This window comes from Synchiropus splendidus, chromosome 8, assembly GCF_027744825.2.
Source record: "Synchiropus splendidus isolate RoL2022-P1 chromosome 8, RoL_Sspl_1.0, whole genome shotgun sequence".
In the NCBI taxonomy this organism is placed as follows: domain Eukaryota; kingdom Metazoa; phylum Chordata; class Actinopteri; order Syngnathiformes; family Callionymidae; genus Synchiropus; species Synchiropus splendidus.
Window position 1 is genome coordinate 19,680,963 of NC_071341.1, and position 26,010 is coordinate 19,706,972.

The following is a 26,010-nucleotide window of genomic DNA, read 5'->3' on the forward strand; positions in this document are numbered from 1 at the left end:
CACAGCATGGAAAGAAACTTCGTCCGTATCTGCATCCATGCGTAACGTTGAACATAAATGGGCCTTTAGATGACTCAAATACACTGAACTTGTTTAGCTCCAACTTCCTGCTTCTGCGGTAACTTGAACACAGTATGAGATTGAGTTGTATGCAGGAAAACGTGAGTGTTCCGTCATGGTTGCAGGTAACACCTTAAGTAAATTCTGTCACAACTAGTTGATTTGGAAAATTCCTTGAAACAGAGTTGCTTGAAACAGAGTTAAACCCTGTTACCGCCACAGCCTCCGCAAATTATTGTGGTCTAATAAGATAACAAAAACAATCCCATTTTTCAGTGTCTTCTTTAGCGTTGTCTGGAAACTTCTCTCGTGTGGGTCACCGTTAGTGGAGCAGTTTACAGTAAGGGGTGCAGCTGGAGTTAGGCAACTTGATAAAGCTTGTAATGTTTGATAAGGATCATCTCTGTTCAGTATTGTGATGTAATGCTGAAATCCAAACATTTACTGCTTAACATCGAGCAGTTTAAATTACTTTTCAGAGATTACAGCTTCATCAGGCAAATGTTGGATTTCTCCTCTCGTGTGAACCAGGATTCTCCTTTGATCTTTTAGAAACACAGGAGAGAAAGGCAAGCGAATGTTATTTTATTTATCTCCATTTCGATACTTCTTTTTTGATGAGGCTGCCTTGTTGAGTTGGTGATGATCATTCATGTTTTTTTCATTGTGTTATGAAGCCGCAGGCGAGTGAGGTCTATCGGCCTTTGATGAAGAAGCAACGTCAATGTGTAAATTTAGAATTTAGTTTTTAAAGATAACAATGTTATTTCAGGACACGTGCATCTGCCAACATTTGGATGGATGATGACTTTCTTTTTGTTGCTCCCCCAGTTCACCGACAGTTATTACCACCTCTGAAGCCCAAATACTTTTTGTAAGCCTTTTAGTATGTTTTGGAAACAATTGTTTAAAGTTACAAACCTGTGTTTTCTACCTGCCAGTGCCAGACTATCCACCGTGTTCTTCCGTGCCACGTCAACCTAGCAAATGCAAGTGATCGAGATTTTGTCCAAAAACAAATATGGCTCCCGCGATGGCAAAGAATGAACGAATTCAGCGAAATTACCCTGGACAAACTTTTCTTGGAAAGCAGCATCTTGATAAGGCCACTGTACAGGCACTAATGATCAGAAATTTGGGGCATCCTGCTAAAAAAAAAAACAAATAAAAAAACCATGGCGTCCAATTTCTCTTGTTTTACTGTTGACATTGCTAGCTGCTAGCTAAAAGCCTGATCGCTCCCTAACGTAGCTTAGCTTCTCCTCTGAAGTAAAGTTGCCTTAATATCTGTATTAGCATTTCAAAATGTAGCTTCGTGATTTGAACGAAAACCTAACCAATTTTTGCAACAATAACAATTTCACTCATGGGTGCGCTTGTTTTAAGGACCATCACTCACTTTTTATTTTTTTGATTGTTTGGGGTTAAAAATATGTTTTTTTTGTATTTTTTTATGTGCATTTTCTTGTAATGCCATGTATATTTTTAAACTAGGATTTAGTAGTATTTAAATTAAATTGTCTTCTTATTACTGGTACTTAATTCAAATTCAAACTGAAAATCTATTTTTTTCAGCATCTTTTAAGTTATATTTTTTCATTATTTCTACAGTAGCAAACATGAATTTAATTCAGTAATAATTCATATGTTAAATTGTTTTATTCTTTTAGGATTTTCTGCCATTTTTGTGCTCGATTTTGTGTGGCTTTTGTGAGTGTTGAGCTTGTGTAGGCTGCTGCCCTATTTTCCTTCTTTTAAACTGCCGCGCGACTCAGCTCGCTGCTTCATTGTCTTCAGAGTTGTTGGGTCCAAGTCCCCTGCAGGTTAATTTAGGTGAAGCACATCCTCATCTTTATGCAAACGCTATTTTTGCACCAGATGAAAATATTCCTTTTACATTTTCAAAACTGCTCACTAAGTAAAATGGAGCATAAATGCTGTCGAGTTGCACATCTTTTTTTATACCAGCTATTTTTAGATATTGTCATTCTTTGTACGGTAACAAACACAACAAGGTTCTTATTAATAGTTATTTGTTTAAGGTTCTTGTTTTTTTTGTTTTTGCTACTCTCGTGACCCTTGACCCTTGTCTCAGGGGTCCTTGGAAATGTTTGCGTGCTTTGGACTCTTGCAAACAGAGTTGCATCCTGAAATAATTTGCTGCTGCTGACATGCCATCTTGTTACCAAACAGGAGAGCTGCCATTCAAACCAGGCTGTAGACCCCGAGTCGCATGTTGACCTTGACCTTTGTTTGGCAGCCCTTGGAGCAGCAATGTTGCCAAATGTATCGGTTTTCTTGACTTTGTGAGACAGAGACAGAGGGTTTCTGTTCCCACGTTAAACAAAGATGTCTTGTTGTTCAAGACAGATTGATGCTTAGTGATTTTTTTTTTCTTTTTTCCGGTGGGATTCATCTATTTTTTTAACATAAATTAATAGATATCAACCGTCATGAGTGTTTTCTGTTGGAGTCACAGAGTTGTCGTCAGACAACTCCAAATTGGCATGTATTCCTGTCCGCTCACATTCTGCTGAACCAGCTGTTTTGCTGAGAGTCAGTCACTCCAAAGACACTGCGGGCTGGAAGAACCGCCTCAGTCGCAGCAGTCAGCATTATCTCACCTACCGGCTTTTCTATATGATCAGCGAGACGTGTGGAAGAAGGCCTTGAAGTTGCTGTCCCTCTGCCAACCAGCATCGCCGCCATGTTCTCTCCCGAGCATCAATATTTATCTGTAAGCAACGACTACTCCCAACCAGCTATGGGAAGCGCTCGGAATAAGGTCAGGAAGAGTCTTGTTTCACAGGGTCAAAGCCTTCCATTTGTTTAGTTCACTGTACATGGAGTGATGCCGTGGAGCTTTGCGGGCTTTTAAAGTGGCCGGATATAGACTGGGTTTATTAATAGCCTTTGGAGAGTGGGCGTACGATGATAGTGGATTATTCGAAACACTGACCTGAAATTGTTTGCCCTCCTCACTAAAGGTCATCAAAACTATCTTGTTTGCGGTCTGGTATTAAAACTTTAATCTCTTTAATAAATGATGACTGTATTCCAGGCAGGCAGGGATGTGTAATGGAGCCTGGCTCTCAGTATCTAAGATGATTCCCCTCCCGTGCACAGCACCACGTGCAGCTCACGCACATGTGGAACTCAACACTGGCTGTGGACTGGTTTGTATATACAGTAGAAATGTCAGAAACCTGTCCATGTCTTCCACTCAGCTGGGGTCAGGTCTGTATTGATAGAAGCTGCAACCTGCATAAGGACCATTGAGGTGTATCGTGTCTTCTACCGTGGCATTGGACTAGTTGCAGTTCCTTATCCTGGGCTCCAGTTTGGTTTGGTCTGAGCTGGAGATGATCACCGGCATTGGATAATCGAGACAAGATCTGCAGTGATATAAGGATTGTATTAATGACGTTGTAATTAAACATTAAAACTATTAAAACTATTTCGATCACCTAGAATGGACCTGGACAAAGTGCGGCCCGATGCCTGTATTTTTGTGGCCTCTTTGATGTCGGACTGAAACTATAACAGATATATTGTAATTTTTCTTCCTTTTTTTTGTACTTTCTCTTTTAGTCGCCACTTCAGCAGTAAATATAGCATGTTTTGTTTCAAGACTGAAATTTCCCTCTTTTCATTGGCCATTTTTGTGTTTTTCATGTTCCTCAAAATAATTTGAAGGAATATTGGAAATGTATTTTCAAATATTATTTCAATAATTTGAAATAATATTGCCTTTTCATCTTGAGCGTCTGGTCCATAGCCATGTTGATTTATATTCAAATGAAATGCTTATTTCAATGTGTTTTATGGCATATTTACGTATCCTCACTTACATTTTTAGGTTAAGTATAGATTTTGGATATTCATCATGTTTTGTAGTCACCGCTGTCTTTCTTTTGATGATGGCCCCTCACAACAGTTGCAGTTTCTAATGTGGCCTTGTAAGAAATTTCATCGCCCACCTCTGACCTAGAAGGACACGTGAAGCACTTGAGTCATTCGTGTGGCTGCACCACTGTGACTGTCCTGACTGCTAGGTGCATGTGGTTCAGCTCCAACCCGCCACTACACCGCTGAAAAGCAGCTGTCAGGGAAATGAAAGGCTGCGTGTGCAGCGTGACGCGTCACGACTGTGGCTGCTCGCGGCGTCCTAGCATGACATCACTGCCGATTACAGTCTGTGGAGATTGGAACACGCTGCAGCCTCATGTGGGTTAATGTCTGGCGGCATCGGACTCATCCTCCCTCCCCTTCTCCTCTGTCTTCCCTCCCTCCCTCCCTCGCTCTCACGTGTCATACAGCGGGCTGTTGCAGAACGACAGTATCATGGAGGCTGGATGTGTGGTTGCCGCGGTGATTGAGAATGCTGCCTCAGGACCCCAGGGAGAACCAGGAAGTAGTGACGTCCTTGAGGGGTGAGTAGCTCGCCTTATCTCTGCACATATTTTCAACTGATGCCATCTTTGTTAAGCACACAAATCTAAGTATTTGCATGTGTTTGCATGGTGTGTGGGAGATGAAGCACCAGTGCAGCGGTACAACTACGACAGTTTGTCTTCCAACTTTGCACAGAGCTGGTTGGATCACGAGTGGAGCGCCTTTGTAGCGGCGATATTGTCTGGCAGCGTGTCACGTAAATCAGAATGCATGTCCCCTGATCTCATCCTCCTGTGGTAATTCCTCCGCTGGCTCTCCCTCCTCTCTTTGTAGCTGATAAAAGTTGAGCCGAGCGGACCTCACCCTCTCCTCACGGAAACGTAGAATCCCATTTCAAGTGAATGTTTTGTCAAAGCACTCCCTTGTGGGTGGATTGCCTTTATGGCTCTCTGAAAAGATGAGCTTTGCTTCCCTCAGCGCGCACACAAAAGCCGCCAGGGCCATTTGTTGTCCGAGCTTCAGCACGTCTTTCACTCCGTATCAGTCTGCATCTCAGAGGGAGGATCTGAGAGATCCAACCGGCTCAGACAGGAGTACTACATGTTTTCTGGGCCATGCTGCTGCAGTGTCATGGGCTGACTACATGCCACACTTGCTAGTGTACAGCAGTCCGCCTCCGTCCCTCCACCTGCTGGCCTCTGACGGAACTGCACCTACATGTCAACTTGTTTCTGTGTGTTTTTAGAGATGCACTGCCAGTGACTGACCAGAACAAAGATGACCAAGTACCTCAAGCTGCCAACAATGATCCTCCTGAGGAGGACCAACAGCAAGGGCCGTCCACCTCCATGGTACTCACAGGTTACTCGACCTACAAACTCCATCGTTGTTATATTTTTACTATTTTATCGTTTATTTAATTATATATTTTTAAAATCAAAATGGAGATCAGTGATTCAAAAATGGATAATATCTTTTAATCCATTTTTCCGTTTTCATGCAGTTTTCCCCAACATAAGTTATTTTTTCTACAAATAATTTTACACATACAGAATTTAATGATTAGATATCTTAAATATAATGCTTAAAATAAATTAAAATGCTTTCATGGTGCCTCACAGTTCAAGTGCATAGTGTGGCCACCCTGGAAATGTTAGCCCTCACTGAAGCCTGGGGACCAAATATGGCCCTCCAAGTAATGTTTTTCTGTCTGAAGAGAAAAATATAAAATTTCATTTGATACAATATAGATGTATTACATTCAACTCGAAGCTGATACATGTCAATCATAATCATCTAAACATTTCTGATGTGAATATAGTTTTGATTTTTGTCTTCACTTTAACAAACAAATCCAAATGCAAAGACAGAACAGATAAACCATAGTGGAGGCACCCACAATAATACAGAAATGCTCATGAAAGTACAAGTCTCACAGTACATGCTACACGTAAATGAATTCATCTTACAGCTCAGTCTAGAAGCATCGGTGGTGTTTAAGTTCAGCTTGCTATTTGTTGAACTCATTAAAAGCCTCACTCGTCCAACATGGTCTCTGAAGTATTCATATATGTATTTATTTACTGCTCAAACATATGAGCATGTTACACAAACGGTTCTCGGCGAGTAATTCGGGAGCAAAGTGAGGCCGACTTGTATTTGTTTGGGCATGTACGACGGAGGATAGTGGTGGAGGTTTATCGAAGAATGTAAACAATGGAGACTTTGAGACACAAAGGAGGAAGAGGTGTAGGTAGCTGCTGTGAGACAGAACAATGAGTGCGAGGACAGCAGTATATGACGGTCTTCTGTGGATGTGAGAGGAAATTATGAGCGATTATTGTGGATCAGCGAGAGTCAATTTTAGGGTTTTTTTTTTTATTCTGACTGAAATACATTTGATCTCATTGCTGACACAGTCTCATTGTTTTGTATGAATTTATATAACGTCTGGATGTATATCTGGATTATTACCTGTCAATCACAAATATCTTTTTGACTTGAGGCGAAGCGGTCACATTCCAGAAAACATGCTAGATTAGATTGTCTCAAGATCAACAGTGCTTCACTCAGTGTCGTTCAAGATGAAGCAATGTTAAAAATGGTAAACAATTGTATTATCCATTAATTGACATTGTTTTAGTCACAATAACAATATAACCATAACCTTAATTTAGTGCCTCCAGCAGATGATGTACTGTAATTGTGAAGTGGAAGTGTGTCATGAAATTGCATTTTTAATTCCTTATTTCTTGTATCGTTAAATGCATGCTAAAAGCTGCTAAAAATTATGTCAATATTGTCCAGAATTGTGTTTTTTGTATGCACGTTTGGAAATGAAGTTGTAGCTTGAAATGTGTATGGGTGCGGTTACACATCTGTTTCTTCACAACAGTGACGACGACTTGCTCAAAGGTTATTGATCCACACTGGTCACTCTCTCCGCCAGGTCCGGACTGATGACATCGCCGAGCCACCAGCAGAGCCGCCCGCCGAGCCTCTGCTGCGCTCCTGCGTCAGCACAGCCAGCATGAAGGTCAAGAACGTCAAGAAGTAGGTGCTTTTTCCACAAACTTGCTGCTATTATGGGCTGTAAACCAGGACTCGTATCCAGGACAGTGAGATGAACAGGCCCAGCGTGACGTGTGCTGTGCCGATGCTGGAGTCTGCCCCGCAGCTTCTCTAACTTTCTTTTAGCCAGTGCCCCTTTGCTTTTCTGGCTGTCACTCGTGTCAGAGGGATTCTTGCTGATGCTTTGACGTCTGTGTCTCTGCCAGGCTGACCTTCCCTAAAGGCCACTTCCCCAGGCTGGCCGAGTGTGCCCACTTCCACTATGAGACTGTCGACTTTGGCAACGTTCAGGTGAGTTCTTAACGTACTTCCACAGTTAGTCACTGCTGCAGTGGCTCATTATTTAGATTCAGAAAGACTGGTCTTTTTATCGGCTCCCTTCGCGAAACATTTTCATGGTGAACTGAGGTTGAAAATGGCTTTTTTTGTGTCTGTTTGCAAACGCATTTATAACGTCTCATAAACCAGCTCAGTCGTATGGCAGGGAGTTAATCTCGTACGTCTAGTTTGACATTTATATAAACTCATGATTGCATTTTAAACAGTTGAGTCACCACATTCACTACGAATTAACACACCTTGAGCCTGCAGGTCGTCATTTTAATAATAATGAAGTTCCGTGGTGGATTGCTCTCGTGAAACACACATGCTTTTCTCAATCTCTAATGGTGCAGATGGCCCACTGACGTTTCTTGCCACATCAATAATTCAGATTTTCTAATTAATTTTTGTGCTCACACACAGTTTATGTTGGTCGCCAACTGTGGGAGGAGACAAACTAGAGCAAAGTAGGTTCGCTTACGGAAGTGAAAATGGCTGCTCTTGATGTCAGACTCAAGGCCAGCTAACCACATCACAAAGCAAAAGTGTTTGGACTGCATGCGTCTTTGGCAAGCTTAGATTGGCCTCTATTGAGAATAGTATTTGCATCCGAGATATTTTTCAATATTGATGCGACACACGGGACATTTGACTAGATGCCAGTATTTGATTTTTATATTTTTAAAATGAGTGTTTGCTCATCTAAAAAAAAGAAAAAAATGAAAATAAAAGTGTAGTGATAGGTTTATTTTATTTTTACAAAACAAAATCTATCACTATCAGGTGATATAATATCAATATGTCGGAGGTGCAAGTGGTGATATATTGCCAGATCCGTATTTTTTTCACACCGCTGATGAATTGTTACGAGCCTCACTAAAATTCAATAGAGGTGTGACTAAATTACGGTTGCAGCAGAGGTCAACGTGTGGTTTTGAATTTGCCTCTGTTCAAGATTGAGCATTTGTTTCTTGTGACAGGCTGCAATGTAGAAAGAGGTCAGGCGTGTTGAGGATAGGTTGTATGCTCGACTCAGGTCTCAATATTGGATGGCTGAAGTGCTGCTGCGTTACTCCAAAGAACACAATGATCTCACTGCCTCCTAATGGAGTCAGAGCGTTTGCCCTGGTTCACAGTCCCAGGATGGAAGCCATCTCCTAAATAGGGGTTCTGCAGGGCGACCCGGTTTATAAATGAACCAGTCCGAACCTCGGAAATAGTAGAAGTTGCTCAGTCAAGTGTGGAAGTGGCATTTTACCGGCTGGTTAACTTCAATGGAGTTTAGTCTCCTCGCCAACAGGGGGCTCTCAGTCCAACCTGAAGGAGCTAATGAAGCCCTCCACGTGTACGTGCATGCTGAGGTGTTCTCTCAGCCCATACGCTGCAGCAGGATGGGTGGGACATCATTCCCAGAATGCACCGGTTTTGCTTAAAATGCCCTATATTTGTGATGACAGGGATGTTCTGTTGTTGGAGTGAAGTGACCCGGGAATATCACTGACCTTCAAATGCTCCACCGGGGGAGAACAAAGGCTGAGCCGCCGCTGAAATAGCATCGTGTAATGTAACAAAGACACACCCACAATGTTTTAGCGCCGTCACTCCTGCCGTGTTGTGGACGGGGTTTTCTTGTGGCTGTGATGTAAAGGTCTCATGTGCGTCCTAGTCACCGCACAGCCCCGGTCTCTTCCCGTCTGGGTCAAGTCTGCTCCAAATTAGCTTCTGAATGAATGATTGTTTTGGCTGAAAATGCGTCCCGCAGCTTTGTGTGTGATAGATGAGACCATTTTCTCCTGAACCCCCTTTTTGTCAGAGTGAGACAAGGAGGGCAAGATGGAGAGGGAGGGGAGGGGAGGGGGGATGGTGATGAAGGCAGTGCTCTAGAGAAAGGAGGAGGAGATGAGGTAGACAGTACGGGGGGGGCGTGGGTACCGTCCCCTTTTCATATTTTCTGCTTCCTCCCGTGTAGTAAGAGGATGCCTGTGGTTTTTGTGAATGGGTTGTAGTTGATGCCCGGTGGATGCTTCTGCTGCTGCAGGGATTTTTTTTTTTAATGTGACTTTACATAAAGGCTTTCTTCCAGCTGTGGATGGACGTCTGATCGATGCGAATGGCAGGTAACATCTGAGCCAACAGTCAGTCTATTGAACCGTTCATGCTTCCTGTGTGATATTAATGATGTGCTGTTGTGCGCTCGCTGAAAACTTGCACGGACCAGTTCTTTGTTTCATCGACCTGCTTCTCATGTGACCACCTGACTTCCGTCCATCGGAGCTGCTGTCTCGGGAGGATAAACCTCTGCCTGGACATTGGAGCTCCTGGTCCGTTGATTCATGCCTCTTTGTGAGACTGCTGTAGTGCTGCCGAGCAACTGGGTCGCGCTGCGTTGTGTAACTGCATCTGGATGAACTGCACACTGTTATAAATAACCCAAACTTCTCCCTGCGTCAGGATCTTTCAAGTATCTGATGTCTGTCAGGAGCTTTCTCCTCTGAGGATTTGGAGCACTTTTGGTTTGATGATGAGATGTTGAGTTTTAGTAGAGAAGCATTGAAATAAAGCTTGTTTGCCTTTTTGTTTGGTAGCACATAGAGGAGGGAACATTTATTTTCATATCAACAAAAAAAACAAAATACTGGAGTTTAATATTTTATTATTTTATTCTGCCCTTCTCATTTACTTAAGTTACGGATATGCAGTCTCTTTTACACAGCATTTATTACTTATTCAAAGAAGGCTGTATTTTACTTGAAATACGTTTTTTTCTGGATTGTGTTTATTAGAAAGTATGTTGTTGCCTTAATTTTGGAGAGTGTTAGTTGCTAATGCACATTCCTATTAACTAATACAAAAATGTCACTTTGTTTACGTTCTGGTCACTTTTATTAATTAAAAAAGTATTGAATAAAAAAGAGGTTTATTGAAATGTTATTGTTGTAGATGATGATAATAGTAATGAAAAAGGTTATGATTTTATTAATTTATTTAATGTTTATTTGTTTTTGTTATTAATATATTTTTGTGTTCATTATTGCACGATGTACCAAAGCACTTTCCAAGTTGATGGGATCATCACTGACAAAAGCAGCCAATCCACACACGACAGACAAATAATTCAAACATATAATGGTGCTTTGTGTGTATTAAGTTTTTTTTTTATATATAAAATGACTTTGATAAATACATTTTACTGTTTTGTGGTGACATTTTTGGTTTGGTTTGCGTTTTCCTCTCATCATCCATTGTAATCGCTGAAGCCAGATCGCGGGGGCAGCAGCTAAAGTTAAGAGGCTCAGACGTCCAGGTGTTATCTCGACTGCTTGTCCCGGATCTGCCTCGGGGCCTCCTACTTCTTAGACCTGCTCGCAGCACATAACACCATAGCCACCAAGCTAGAGTGTGTATGTGTATTATTTTGAGAAAATATAAGCGTTCTTATTCCCATCTGTGAGCTTCATTTTTATTTTGTTAGAGTCTGCGTTAGACAACTCTAATAATTGTCGTCTGACTCTTTCTGTCTTGGTTTGTGTTTGTTTGAGTTCCCAATGTGGGCCGTTGTATTATAAGCTTTTTAAAAGTAAAACATGGAAAAATGTATTCAGACACCATGTTCTTGAATATCAGGTCCGAGCCAAAGTGTTAGGAGCATTAAAATTTTATTGAAAATATTTCTGCTCTCTTTTCCCATCTCCTTCACAGTTGGCCTTTGCAGACGGTCCGAGCGATGGACTGAAACCTAGTTTGGACTCCAAAGAGCTGCTCTTTCTAGTTCAGGTCACCTGCCAGGTAGAATTTCAAACATCTCTATGATCTATGTTTTACATATTTGGAACGCTGTTGGGTCGTTTACAGGGTCGTCACTGGCTTGTGAAAAGATCGTATGAAGACTTTCGGGTGCTGGACAAACACTTGCACTTGTGTATTTACGACCGGCGGTATTCCCAGCTGACCGAGCTGCCACGTCACGACACTCTGTCCGAGCCTGCTGAGGTCACCCATTTGATTCAGTTTTTTATCATGATGTCGACCTGTTTGGTGAGAGACCCTAATATCCCCTCTCCCATCAGTCTGTGACGAAGATGTTGGCCACCTACCTGTCTCGCTTCTCAGCCATCGCTGACAACAAGATCAACTGTGGTCCAGTATTAACGTGGATGGAGGTACCAAGCCCTGATGCTTGTTTGGTTTTGTTCGGCATCAGTCAATTCCGAGTCGTATTCACAAGGAGACCATTATGTTTCAACTGGAATCTAATCCACCTTTGTGTTCATGTGTTGAGATGAAGTTCGGTATTATAAGAGCGTCTGAGAAGTGTGTGAGCACTGTGGAGTGTTTGGACTGGAGTGGTGTTGGAGGAGTGTGGGACAAGCTCTTGTTTGCTATATTGATGGGCAGAGTACCATGTGGTTAGGGAGCAGTCTCTGTAGACCATGATGTTTGCTGAGGATATAGTGATTTGTAAAGAGTTGGAGGCGTGAGCTGAAGAGGAATGAAGATCCGTGGAGCAAGAGTGTTTGGGGATCAGAGCAAGAGACACCAATCATGGTAGGTGAAGAAGAAAGTGCAGGCAGGGTGGGACAGGAGGAGATAGTCAGGGCTGATATGTGACTGAAGAGTGGCAGCTTGAGTGACATGGACGTACTACAGGACAGTAGTGAGACCTTCTGTGGTGTAGACACAAGGTCATCATTCGGAATGACTAGGAAGATTGGAAACAAGGACTGTAATTCCTCACTGTAGAGTGCCATGGAGTATTAGCCGCACCCACTGAGTTTAATAAAGAAAATAGCTCTTGTTCATACATAAGCAGCAGCGGTCTATAAGCCGCTGGTGCAGTGGTGCTGTCTGCGCCGTAGAGAGGTCAGTGGTGCGCTTGTCTTCAAAATGCTGGGAGACTGACTCATGAAAAAAACTGGGGGCAATGTTCTGAACTTGAATTATGAACTCCTTGCATTTTTTAAATTTACATTTGTGCGCTGTTTTCGCCCCACGTGTCCGAAGTTCCGCAGGAGCCGAGACCAGCTGTGATGTTGGAACTTCAGACACACGGGCAAAAACGGCGCATTTTGAGTGCTTTAACAGAAATAAAACACCAATGATTTTGTCGGTTTGATGTGACAAATCTCATAAAAGTAGCCGCTCATAGTCCAGAAATTACGGTATATAAAAGAGACGTGGAGAAGTTTGCAGGCTAAGTCAGGATAGTCAGGTGGTTTGGAGACATGAAGAGGCGGAAAAATGTGAGGAAGGCTCCTGACTATGCTTCATCGCTGTGGAAGACTTAAAAAGGAGAGGTGTGAGTGGGGAGGAGGATCAAGATACTGTAGGTGTTGGAGGACAACCCTCGATGGATCGAAAAAGATCTATGACTGTTCCAAAATTATGATTCACGGATGACTTATGAGTTTTGACAAGTTATACTGCTGTTCTTTATTGTAGACATGATCTGGTTTGCACATTTCATGTAGTAAAATGAATCTACGCCTGAATATCTAATGACAAATGCTACATGCCGAAAAAACCATAGTAAATCGGCTTCCTGAAAGGCAGTTCTCATAAGTACACCAGGAGCTCATAAACTGTAATATTTTCCGCAGATTGATAACAAGGGAAACCATCTTCTCGTATCCGAAGAAGCTTCAATCAACGTTCCTGCCATCGCTGCTGCACACGTTACCAAACGCTACACTGCACAAGCCACAGATGAGCTCACTTTTGAGGTGGGATACAAGTTGCTGTGAGTATTAGGGCCACACTTTTATATAAGATGACACAATTAAAGTCGTAATATTATGAAGATAGAAAAGGTGAAGTTGATGCTACACCATGTGTATCTTGTGTAAAGTTGTCTCTCGTGACAAGCATCGCACTCCAACATGTAAATACTACTAGTAAATAGTACGAGTTTCATTACGTAATGTTAAAATAAACAAAAAGTGTGGCCCCAGTACTGGGACTGTTATACTGTGTGACGGCAGCACTGTTTGTATTGAGTCCTGCTTTAGTGATGTGAAGTCATTTTTAGGTGGGAGACATTGTGTCGGTCATCGACATGCCTCCAAAAGAAGACACTGGCTGGTGGAGAGGGAAACATGGCTTCCAGGTAACACGCTTTCAACAGCAAACAAGCCCTGAAGACTTGAGGCGCTTTTTGTTTGTGATGCTTCTCCTCATCACTCGCTATCATTTCTACAAGGTATCGTTGTAGATATATAATGGTGTTCAGCGTCATCTTATGTCACCTGTTTGACAAACTTGGCAACACAAGATGAGATCATTTGTTATTTACCAGAAGAGATGTTGCAACCAGTTTGTTCGTAGATGATCCAGGGACACAGTGTGTTAGCAACGCCCTGCAGCATCTCATTGACCTCCGTGCTCACTGACCCATTTCTACCGTCCTCCTCCCTGCTGCAGGTCGGCTTCTTCCCGTGCGACTGCGTGGAGCTGATCAATGACAAGATTCCTCCCAGCGTTCAGAGCTCGGTGCCAAAACCAGGTAACACCTCCCTCAGCGCGGATGATTTATTCAAGACTTGAGAGACAGATTGATTCGAAGTGACCGTGTCATGTGCTGTGTTAACCAGTGTGTAAGAAACACGGGAAACTAGTTACGTTCCTGAGGACGTTCATGAAGTCGCGGCCGCCGCCCCAGAAGCTCCGGCAGCGCGGGATCCTCCGAGAGCGAGTGTTTGGCTGCGACCTCGGCGAGCACCTGCACAACTCGGAACATGACGGTGAATGTTGCTCAATAGTCGCCTGCAGTTCTCACACTCCCTCCTCTGTTGAACAATTCTCCAAAGGCCCCAGGGCCGTGACGTAGTAAATCTGTTGTGAGTTTCAAATCTACACCATTGATGAGTCACTTTCAAGTCCTGCCAACAGGGTGTGGTGCGACTTCATTAGCTGCTGGCTCGCAGAAAGGTCCTGCTTTCTATCCTCAAGTTGATTTGCAGCACAGACTTTGTAAGATCACCATCAATTGTTTTATGAAAGGAATCATAACAAGAGACTCGTAATATTTAGCTCTGTACTTCACACTATTTCATGAGTTATGACCATAGAAGGATCAGTAGGGCTCAGATGTTTGAGTCGGGTCCGTATGAACTGGGTCAGCTGCTGGTCTACAGTGAGAGACTTGGCCTTGATTTTCAGTTTGCCTCATTACATTCATTCACCTAACTGGCTTCCAAAGGTCTCCACACGTCTCACATACTTATTTTTCTTAGCTTCATTTTCGGCTTGTCTATTTGTGTCACCCTCCCCATGTGATTCACAATACTTTACAACTGAAATAAAGGAAGCCTTGGCTTCATGTGGTTCTTTGCTGCAGTACCTCAAGTGGTCAAGAGCTGTGCCGAGTTCATCGAGAAGCACGGAGTGGTGGATGGAATCTATAGGCTGTCGGGGATTTCCTCCAACATCCAGAAGCTAAGGTATTTCTTGGGTAGTTCAGTACAGATACAGCTGGTGGTGAACTGGTGGTCTGTGTGGGAAGGTTCTGAGCGGGAGCAGGAAACGCTGAGAATGGGACGAAGAACATTAGATATTGGTTGGTGTTCTCATCCACAAGGTCTGAGAAGGATTTAATGTGAGGGTGCTAGAAGAAGCGTGTTGGTGGTCCAGTCTGTTTGCTTGGTGGAGTCTTGCGTGCTTTTAAATGCACCAATAACTTCGTATCTATTCCTCTTGTTCCTGCTTCAAGTGGAGGCGTTTAGGTATCTCAGGTTCACATGTGAGATTAACAGATGGATTGGACTGTTGTGGTGAAGAAGGTGCTGACCCAAAAGCCGAGGCTCTCGATTTACCACTCAATCTATGTTCCCAGCCTCACCTATGAATTCATGACTGAAAGAACAGGGTCCTGGAGACAAGTGATGGGTATGAGTTTCCTCCGCAGGGTGGCGGAGTCCCGCAAAGACAGGGTGAGGAGCTCAGTCCTTTGGGAGGAGCTGAGTGCAGAGCCACTGCTCCTCCACATCGAGAGGAGTCAGCTGAGGTGCATCTGTTTTGGATGCCTCCCGGTCGCCTCCCTGGAGGTGTTCCGAGCTTGCCCCAGTGGAAAAGGCCCTGGGGAAGACCCGGGACACATGCGTGGGACTCGGTCACAGGGAGTGGCCCCCCACAAGAGGTGGAGGAGCTGTGTGGGGACAGGGAAGTCTGGGCATCCCTGCTCAGACTGCTGCCTCCGCGACCCAGATAAGCAGGAGAAGAATAAATGAATGGCTTTTTGTTATTTCTCCCCTCAAGATGTTATTTTGCCTCATGTTAAATGACTGACTTTACTGTTCCCACAATGGGGAAAATTTGGGAGTATAGTGAAGACAGCTGAAGTGTGCACGAAAACAAAATAGATATTTAACAGAACAAAATGTCATTCTAAATAGCATTTATCAATTTAACAGTGAACATGTCAAGCATATCAATGTATTCTAACTCACAGAATGACAGAATTGAATATGATGATTTGCATTTGAACTGTTTAAAACTGCAATGTTTGTTTTGTAGACGGTTAAACTCTCAGGGAAAATAGCTGCTCTTTTATTATTAACCAAGTTTTTTGTGTTATATAATTCATTTTGGTTACATCATGTGTAGTGTAGTGTAGTGCGCGCTCCAATGGCCCTTCCACCCCCTCGCGTCTCCAAAAAACCTGCACGATGCATTAACTCGATACAAAGAATCCCTCTGCATGAAAGGATGATCATTTCTGTGCTGTTCCCTAAACACGGTGTTGAATATTTTCCATTAAAATATATTCAGTCTCAAACTAAGCAGATGGTGAGCTGCTTGAAAGTCGCCCACGGTTTCTTTTTTGTCCCTGCAGGCACGAGTTTGATTCGGAGCAGGTTCCAGACCTGAGCCGAGATGTCTTCCGACAGGACATCCACTCCGTGGGCTCGCTCTGCAAGCTCTACTTCAGGGAGCTCCCCAACCCTCTGCTCACCTACCAGCTGTACGACAGGTTCTCGGTGAGACACCGGCTCTCATGTCGCAGGGGAAGCGTGCAGACGTGTGTTCTGCTCCGTGCGGATTTGTTTGGTCAACAGTGTGTAACTATTTACTCATCCACAATATTTGGATTGAGTTGCTGCCCCACCCACCACATAAATGACTTAGAGATTAGAGAACTAAGCAGAGACTCGTACTGAAGCTCACAAGTCAGTCGCCGCTCATAATGAGGCCATCGCTCGCCTTCTAGAAACACTGGCTGATGAGCATTGTGAATGCTCACAGAAGATTAAGCAAAGGCACAGTCTGCAGCTGTGTTGATCATCCTCTTTATCCCTCATCTCCCCAGGAGGCCGTGTCTGCTGCTACAGATGAGGAGAGACTGGTCAAAATCCACAACGTCATCCAGCAGCTGCCTCCCCCACACTACAGGTCCGACTCGTGGCTCTCTGCTGACATCTGCAGGAGGGAACACGAAGCTACAAAAAAGTGTCCGTCCTTCTGTGATTCCAGGACGCTGGAGTACCTCATGAGACACCTGTCCCACCTGGCCACCTTCAGCTCGGTCACCAACATGCACACTAAGAACCTGGCCATCGTGTGGGCGCCGAATCTGCTCAGGTATTTCTGACGGCCAACGTCTGCTGCAGTGTTCTATGGGAACTGGGCCGAGTCTCTGTGGTCCAGATCCACTCACGAGTTGGACTGTGCTTCAGGTCCAGACAGATCGAGTCGGCCTGTTTCAGCGGCACCGCCGCCTTCATGGAAGTGCGCATCCAGTCGGTGGTGGTGGAGTTCATTCTCAATAACACAGAGGCTCTTTTTAGCCCCAAGCTCAGCGCCATCATACGGGACGGCGCCGGTGAGTGTCCCTGAACGCACCACGGTTGGAGCCGAGGCTCACGCTTGCTCTTCTTCTCCAGGGAACAACACTCTGTCCCGACCCAAATCGCTCCTGGTCTGCTCTCCGTCCACCAAGCTGCTGTCTCTGGAGGAAGCTCAGGCCCGGACTCAGGCTCAGCTGAACTCCCCCGTCTCGCCTCCCTGCCTTTCCCACAGCGACTACATCGAGGTGGGCGAGGGGCCTGCAGCTCTGGAGGGAAAGTTCCACACAGTTATTGAGCTCCCGCTGGACAGGTAACGTCAAGAGTTTTACCTTTCATCTCTCCATTAAATACCTTACAATTGTGATCCGTTTAGGCTTCTGACGGTCAGTGCCATTCGATCATCCTTTAATATGCAATGACAGTGTTGCAACTCCAAAGTTCACCGCTAGGTGTCACTTAAGCGTCATATGAAGTTTCATGATTTCATTTTGACTGTTGATTTTAGTGGTTCTCAGTATGTTGTGCATTTTAATGCACATGCTAAGACTTGTTTTGTGAGATTCATTTCCAAATTATTTTTTTGCCATTTTTTTATCACGATATCAAGTATTATGACTTCTCATTTTCTTTGTTCTTTTGAAAATTTCTAGGCTTTTTTTCTGAAATTATTCATGTATACAAAATAAAGTTTCATTTTTATTCATATTAATATTGATTAGTATATTAGCTCACTCTCCATATACTGTATGCAACTATTCATTTTTGCCTTTTTAATTTAAATATATTGTATTTAAATACAATTACTAGTTATTAGTACAATTTAAGACTATTTTTGACATTCATTTATGAAACTTTCATTGTTACGTTCATGAGTTTCTTGAAGTGAAACTATACAAAATTATTTTTGGCCACTTGGCTTTGCTCCTTAATTTAAAATGATATTCTTATGATTTTAAAGTCCCCTTGTTTTCATACTTATTTTTCTTATATATTATATTTATTTCTTATGTTTTCATTATTTTAGATTTGCTTCTGAATTTATTGTAATAAAAGTTAGATTTATATGCATTAGCATAATGACCTATATATTTTTTCACAAATTTTAATTAAGAGAGCAAGTAGTTAAATAAAATAAAATACATTTGAGCATTATATTCTGTCATTTCAAGTGACGTCCTTTATATTTTGATGATGATGATATTTTCATCGCAGAGGCTTGTACTTGTGTGATGGAACTGATATCTGTGTGTGTGTTTCAGCGGGAAGCGAGCTCCAGCTAAGGCCAAGAAATCCCCAGTGGGCAACTGGTTCTCCTTTTTCCACCTGGGCAAGTCTCACTCGGTGACCAAGCGCAAGCTCAAGCGACATCCCAGCGAGCCCAACCAGATTAAAAGCATCACACTGCCAGGTCAGATCCCCGCAACCCTTGCTGCCGCCAAAACACATAAAGGCTGTTGGACGACATGTTTGTTTAATTCCTGGCGATTGTTTGCCGTGTTGAAAAAAATCATTACTGACACAATTGCATGTCCGTGTTTGCAGGTGGGCGAGGTGACAGTGGAACACTGCGCTCCACCAAAAGTGAGGAATCTCTCACCTCGCTGCACAACGTGGAAGGTAATGTTTGGTGATGGGTGTTGTGAAAAAGGACATAAAAATGACTGAAGACATTTATTTGAACCATGTTTGTGATGAACTGTTGAATCATGAGGTGTGTCCTGCGTGGCTCCCGCAGGAGAACCTCCGAGCTACCGGCACCTGCGACCTCGCTCCACCAGCGAGGCGGTTTCCCCGGCCAGCCGAGAAGACCTCCACCTCGCCACAGACCACAGGCCGCGACATAACGGAGTCGACCGTGTTTACGTGACGGCATCGGTCTCACCCGCCTCCCCCGAGGACGACCTGGACCTGAGCCCACCTGTTGTTGGCATTTCCACCCTGGACTTCGACCCCATGTCCTTCCAGTGCAGCCCGGGCTCACAAACCCCCGGGCTGCAACACAGGGACGGCAAGTTCAAGAAGAACGCGGGATGGAGCGGCTGGAGCGAGTCCGATCCAGCTTCCTCTTCCAACTACATCAACTACTCGCCTGATATCAGCCCCGTTCACAGCAAAGGAGGGCGGCGAGTCACTTCCAAGCCACTCTCGCCGAAACTCAGGAAGAAGTCCCTCAAAACTCAAGATTCGCAGACGGCGTCCTCGTCTCCTCTGCTGGAGAAGAGCGAAGAGTCCAGGTCACCTTTTAAACACTGCAGCCAGTCATCAGGCAGCCAGTCGGCACAGAACCTCCCGGACCCAGGTCAGTGCCCCTCACTCTCTGTTGTTCTGTTTTCTAAAGGGGCACGTTGCACTCTCCTGAGATTACTGATGCACGGAAGCCAAACTGTCTCTAGACATATTTTACTTCCGCACAGTGGTCAAAAACGGAATGTTTTACACTTGCCAGCAGCAGGAACACTAAGCCGTCAGGGGAAAGACCATCTCACTTCACCCTAGTCCTGTGTTGATGAGGCTTCATGAAACAGTGTCCTCATATTCAGAGATCAGTAGGTGGCGCTGTCGGTTTAAAAATGATGTGACGCTTCATTCCACTGGCTTTTCTAAGCCAAATGTTTTAGTACATGGAGCACCATCTAGTGAGCTCTGAAAGAAGGACGCTGCTTCATGAAGCTTCATCAGCCCAACACGACTTGACACCATAGATAAGGCTTTGCAAGCAAGACTTTTTTGATTCGCATAAAAACAGTCGAAACCTGAATGAAATATAAATGAATACTACTGTTAATAAATATTGTTGCTTGCGCTGAATAAAAGGTTTCCTGCGGAAGTGTATATGTGAAAAATCAGAGTTATAATAATAATACATATGTATTTTTGCAGTACTTGTGCCTGTGCACGCTGAAAAATAGTAAAGATAATTGATAGTAATAATAATAAAAACAATACAAAAAGTATTGACTACACTGCCTGAGGAGTGTTGTCTTATTTTACTTTGGTTAGATAGTTTAAGTATGAAGAAAAAACATGGACAATTCTGACTGTTACACACTTTTTAAAAGCATAACTGACATAACCTCTGCAGTTTCGACCTTCTCTTCAAGGTAATTTGATTCCCAAGACTCAACATTGTGTCCTGTTGCTCTCGGGAATTGAACCGTCCAGCTAAAACAACACTTATTTCACTGAAATAATTCTATAGAGAATTAATCATCAACCCTGACCCGATGACCTGATCAATAATACCCATAAGCTGCTGCTATTATGAGACGTTTCTGGCCTGCAGCCATCTGTTGTCACTGCAGACAAAGGCTCACGGACATGGGAGAATGAAAGCTTCTGTCCGTGGTCAGATGTGTTGAAACAAGGTCTTCTTTTCCAGTAAAAATAAGATGTCTTTGGAGTGTCCAGTTACTTGTGAATTAGAAAACGCTCTACACTTTAGCTTTGTTTTCTCTGGCGAGTGCGACGCCCCACCTCTCATTTCATGTGAATTTAGAGGCTAATTTAAGTCTTCGTTCACTCTGTAGTTTCTTATGGAAGCTTCTGTGTCTTGTCCCACCATGTCTTACCATAGCTCTGTTTGTCCTGTCATACTGTAGCGTTGTTTGTCTTATCCCTCCCCAGGAACAGATAGACTTATGAGTTCAGTGTCTGTTCTCCCTCCTCACCCTCCTCTGATGAGCGCCGCCCGCAAGCTGGCGCTGGCGTTGGCGGAGTCGGCTCAGAAGGCCGCCAGCATCAACAGCAGCGCACCCCTGCAGAGGCCGGCCCGCCCTTCCTGTCTGGACCTCAGAGTCCACCCGCAGGAGTGTTACGGCTCCCACGTCTACGCCGAGGGTCGGTTCTCGCCCACTCGCTTCCTGTCGGCCCACGTGGCCGACGGGCAGGAGAGCAATTTCACGCCAAACGTCAGCCCATTGGGGTCGGGGAGCTTCGACGGAAGCGGCGGCGACATGATGGAGCACAACCGGGAGAAGATGCTCTTTCCGCAAGCGGAACCTACCTATCAGAGCGTCGGCGTTTCCACTCCCACTCAGCCCGCCACCTCCCCCATATACGCCAACACCAACTCCATCAACGCCTTCAACTTCCGTGCCATCCTCGCCGAGACCTCCATGCCGGCCTCCATCGATGAGGTCCTTCCCCGTCCGTTACAGCTCTCCAGTCGGCGCTTCAGCCCCGAGGAGGATCTGGCTCTGGTGGAGAGTATCTACAGCAATCACTTCCACCGGCGGCATCATTGGATGCCCTTAGAACGCCGGCCTCCTCCCGACGCTCTTCCACATCACATGCCGAAAGGTCTACACCGGCAGTTCTCCGAGGGGTGCTCCTCGGGTCTAAGATACCCGCTATCGCCTCAGTACAGGCGGTACCAGCGAGAAGAGCCGCGGCAGGGAGCGTGGTGCGAGGATAGAACAGCTGGGCATCCTTCTATCCGAAGGGCCCGCTCCTTCCACGCCCCTCAAATAAGCCACTATGAGCTGGAGGAGAGCGACCTTTTGTCGCCAGACACTTTGTTTTACGTGGAGCACCCGTCGAGCCAAGACGTGTCGTATCAGAGGCTGGTTCAGACTGGACTTCAGCCTCTCAGGCAGCAGCTGGAGAACGTGCAGCAGTACATGAAGGAGCCACGGTACTGCGTGGAACCTTTGCCGCAGAGAAGCGGCCGGCAGTCTTTCACCAAACGTTCCTCCAGAGAAAACAGGCAGCCAGATTTTTACAAACAATCGCCACAGCGAGGGAACCGGGAGATGCAGAACCGTGGCGCCGGGTTCTATGACTCCCCAGATGCTTTTGAAAGGCCTGTTTATCAGCAGAAGAAGCCAGAGAGTAAAGGAGTCCGTCCGGCCCCGTCCCCGTACGAGAGCCCTTGTTCGAGCGGCTCCAGAGGCAGGGAGATCATGCATGTGAGGAGCAAGTCGGACCCGGGGAACGCTTGTCTGCTCTCCGCTGACCGGACCCACAACCAGAACGCGAGACCCGAGATGACCCGGCATCAAACCAGGCGAACTCAGGGGAAGGACTGCTCCACGCAGCAGCCGCCGCTGCGCAAGATCCCCTCGCTCCCCGAGAGGTGCCGGAACGCCGAACTGGATCGACTCATGATGGAAAGCTTCTCTGGAGCGATGAGACCCGGCGCCATGAGGAGGCCCGCCAGGTCACAAAGCACCAGAGAAAACCCTCACTACTACCGGTATCACGCCAAATCCTCCCTGGATCCTGAGCCCACTCAGTCCAACAGACGGACTCAGAGCACAAAAGTCCGGCCCACACACTACGACCACATGTCGGGGTATTACATGGCTAAACCCGCCAGAGCTAGCAACGCTTCGGGCGGATTCTCACCCAACCAGGCCTGCGTGTCGCCGCGCGGTCACCGGCTTCTCTCCAGCGCTCTGGGTCAAGATGCTTTCTATCGTTCTGCACTGAAATCCGAGGTCTACGACTGATTCGGGTATGGAACAGCTTACATTTCGGGGCCAAAGGAGAACCGCACTTTATTCTCTGCCAGACTGTTGCATCAAAACCTTTAGCTCAAGTTTTGCTTCTGGAGATTCGCCATTCGTGACCTGCTTTCTTCAATTTCAATGTAAAAAGAGAAAAAATAAATAGTGACGCAGCATGTTAGAGGTAAATTCTATATTTTATTTAAGGTCTTAAAAAAGGGATGACAAGGTAAATCTGATTTTAAACTCAAATATATCAGTTGATTTTAAGTGTATTTGTGTCAACGACACATGTGGCCAATGTACTGTACGTTTCCAAGACTTCAAGCACTTTTGAGAAACTGTGTGAAAACACGTCGTCTTCATGTGGTGACCTCTTGATAAATGATATTTCTATATATATATATATATATATATATTTTTTGTGAAACCGCTTTGCTTGGACTCTTTGTTTCGTACTTAATCAGCACTTTCTGTAGAGGGTGGCGCGTCATCGCGAACAGCCTCATTGTTTCCGGCTCCTCTCTCTCAATGCAATCCTCAAAAACGACAGGCTCCGATTTCCCGCTTCGTTTCAAGCTTGTGTGGCGGCATCTGCTCGATCTTATCGTAACCGTAACAATGACCGTGTTTTGTATCTAGATTTTTTTTCGTTGCGAAATTTCTCTTCTGTTGGAAATATTTAGTGTTTTACACCACTGATGTTTTAATCATTTTCTAATGTAAAGACGGAGCGGAGGCGTTTGTTTCGAGATTTTAGACGACTGTCTTAAAAGAATAAAGATGTTATTGATATTTTCTTTCAAGCACTACTTCACTTTTCATTGCAGTCACTACAGACAGACCAGTTATTTCAGTGCCGTGCCATGGTAACTGCATCATTTAAATGTTGAGGTAAATATCCAGGATATTTCCATGTATATGTATGTATGCTCATTATTTATTTGTATAAAATCTATGAATTTCACTATTATCATCAGTCACGTGATGATGTAATGAAGAAAAACATGTCAAAATATGTTCCAAAAACAGTGATAAGTATGAAATTAAAATTGAAAATATTGACTCCATCATGAGTCGACATTTATATATATATATATATATATATATATATATATATATATATATATAAATGGAGATAAATGTATCCACTTTTATTTTTCATTTCTTATTTGAGTTATGACACTCATGGTAAATGCACCTGTATAAGGTCAAACACTGGGTGTTTAGAAAGAAAACAACACATCAACATTTTACTGTTTTTCTGTTACTGAAGTAATTACAGGTATATTACTTTTTTTTTGTAACATTGGTCGAACAAAACATTTAATGGAAATAAAAACTGGAGAAAGGAGCCTGTTTTCAGATACAACAGGCTCCTTTCTGGAGTTTGACTGAAGTCTTCACCTGCCTGTAACAGGTTCATGCAGTTAACCTTGGTACTCTGAAGTACCAGGGTTAGCTGTGTAGTACTTGGATGCAGCTGGAAAACCTGAACTGGAAGACCTCCAGGTGAGATTTGTGATGCTGAAACATCTTGGACTCTGAGTCACAGGTGGATCACTCAGGTCATCTGTGTTTCTCTGAGGGAGCCACCAGCCAAAGGAACCCCACACCCCAGTGGTACCTGCGAGGCAGGTGAGTGAAGCCTGTAAATCAAGTGGTGACTTTTACTGTATTCAACATAGAAGCTGACATCCTCTGATCGCAGAACACTAGCTCACAAAATGATGTTCGGGTGCAACCGATTTAAAGGTGCTGTCCTTGAGCGTCTCATTGAAATCAGGTGGAGGACAAAAATAAAAATAAGAAAACTAAGATCATCTCTGGTGAAAGTAACACTCCCCCTCATCGGTAGCTAAGGTGTCAGTGGAAAACCTTCTGGTACAAAAGGAAAAAAGTGAGGCACCATTAAAGTCACAAATTTAACTTTAATACAAGGTTTTTCATTCTGTTGTTCTCCACTGTTAGATCTGTCAGATTTGTGATAGTAAAAAGTGCATGAGTATTTAAAAACACTTCAAATCGTATTGTCCTTCAAAAAGTGTTTTGAAGTTGGTTCTGGTTCTGTGGTGCAAAGGCGCTCTTCAATCTCACATGTGTGTCTTTATCAGTATGTAAATATAACTTTTTAGAATTCGCTTGTTTGGAGTAATTGTTATAATATATTCATCTGCGATTGTACATTAGAAATCTGACTTAAAATATAAAGATTCAACTTGTTTTTCTGTGACCTTCGGACTTGAGCGCGTAGTGGCTCCTCGGTGCCACTAGGTGGCACTGCCCCCGCTCACAAGCGTCCTTTTCTGAGCGAGCTCCACACAGCAGAGGGACCCTGACCTTTCCCTCCCTTCTTCTTCAGATTACAAGTTTTGATGCAAACAGATGTTAAGAGTCGACCTCGATTGAAGCGGCTGCACCTTAAACACCACACACTGGTCTGAAAGGATTCCGTCCACGTTTTTAGAGGCGCTGAAGGATAATCGAATGGAATCAGCCAAGGTTGTCCGCGGAGCCTTGGGAACTGTTGCTTTGTTAGAAATTATTAAAGTGTTCCCCTTGATCAAAACAGGCGTCCATTCACAGCTGACTGAAAGGATTGGCGCGCGCTGGAAAAACCATTAAGAGAGAGAGTGCCGACTCCAAGCAATGTCTCCTGGCAGCGCCGCGTCGCTCCAGGAGCAGCGAGCCATTGTTTATTCATCGGCACATTGGCATTCCGCGCGCACCCTCACCGTTCGCTCTCATAACCAACAAGTTGCAATTTTTATGCATGTGAAGGTGGAAGGCAAATTATTTATGGGAGGCCGGGCCTGAGCAAGGAGGACGGCCTCTAGCACAACGTTGAAAGCAATCCCGCTCCATAGGCCGCTGAGATCGCCGCGAGGTGGCGGCATCTTTAATGTACTTTATGTTTTATTCAAACCTTCCGGCGAAAGAGTCGTTGCTTTGGAAGACGGCTGTCATTCTGGAGGGGAATGTGTGACCTACGTGTCAGCATCAGGTCCGAGTCAAATTCATCATGACGCCAAATGAAAGCGGGGAATGAAAGAGGCCGTGTTCCTGAATTGAACAAGTCACACGGAGCTTTGTAGTGAGGACGCAGTGCAACCTATAATGACTGGCTGGGAGGCGCTAGAGAGTGTGGTGCTGTAGCTACGCAGGGTTAAACATGGACCGTGATCTGAACAAGGTGAACCTGAAACACAATCGTCTTCCTTTAAGTTGTGATTCAACTACTGGAAAGTGGGCTGCATAAAACCACCCGCTGGACTGGACTTGGCCCGCGGGCCTTGAGTTTGACACACTTCATTTCTTATACTAAACGCACTGTAGAAAATGAGTTGATGAGCAAATATATAATTCAGTTTTCCAGAAACGGTGAACCAAATCTCCCCTCAAATACGTACACTTGTACAAAAATATGGAATGGAATC

General features: G+C 44.4%; 1 protein-coding gene across 3 annotated transcripts in view; it reads left to right on the forward strand.

Annotated features, from left to right (window-relative positions):
- arhgap32a (Rho GTPase activating protein 32a) overlaps positions 1-23,633 on the forward strand; it is a 28,782-nt gene extending 5,149 nt beyond the window's left edge. Inside the window, exons 2-22 of one of the 3 annotated variants that reach the window (XM_053872513.1) lie at positions 4,380-4,493; positions 5,201-5,306; positions 6,905-7,008; positions 7,233-7,317; positions 11,047-11,133; positions 11,200-11,337; positions 11,415-11,507; positions 12,945-13,067; positions 13,373-13,450; positions 13,765-13,846; positions 13,935-14,084; positions 14,681-14,783; positions 16,175-16,319; positions 16,649-16,731; positions 16,813-16,920; positions 17,016-17,161; positions 17,223-17,436; positions 18,386-18,534; positions 18,669-18,743; positions 18,862-19,425; positions 20,751-23,633. In XM_053872513.1, coding sequence (XP_053728488.1) covers positions 4,405-4,493; positions 5,201-5,306; positions 6,905-7,008; positions 7,233-7,317; positions 11,047-11,133; positions 11,200-11,337; positions 11,415-11,507; positions 12,945-13,067; positions 13,373-13,450; positions 13,765-13,846; positions 13,935-14,084; positions 14,681-14,783; positions 16,175-16,319; positions 16,649-16,731; positions 16,813-16,920; positions 17,016-17,161; positions 17,223-17,436; positions 18,386-18,534; positions 18,669-18,743; positions 18,862-19,425; positions 20,751-22,576 — 4,548 coding nt within the window. In that variant the 5' untranslated portion in view covers positions 4,380-4,404 and the 3' untranslated portion in view covers positions 22,577-23,633. Of the gene's footprint in view, positions 1-4,379; positions 4,494-5,200; positions 5,307-6,904; positions 7,009-7,232; positions 7,318-9,387; positions 9,465-11,046; positions 11,134-11,199; positions 11,338-11,414; positions 11,508-12,944; positions 13,068-13,372; positions 13,451-13,764; positions 13,847-13,934; positions 14,085-14,680; positions 14,784-16,174; positions 16,320-16,648; positions 16,732-16,812; positions 16,921-17,015; positions 17,162-17,222; positions 17,437-18,385; positions 18,535-18,668; positions 18,744-18,861; positions 19,426-20,750 lie in introns of those variants that run through there. The other 2 variants (XM_053872514.1, XM_053872515.1) reach the window with 2 other exon arrangements.
- Positions 23,634-26,010: the final 2,377 nt, after the last annotated feature.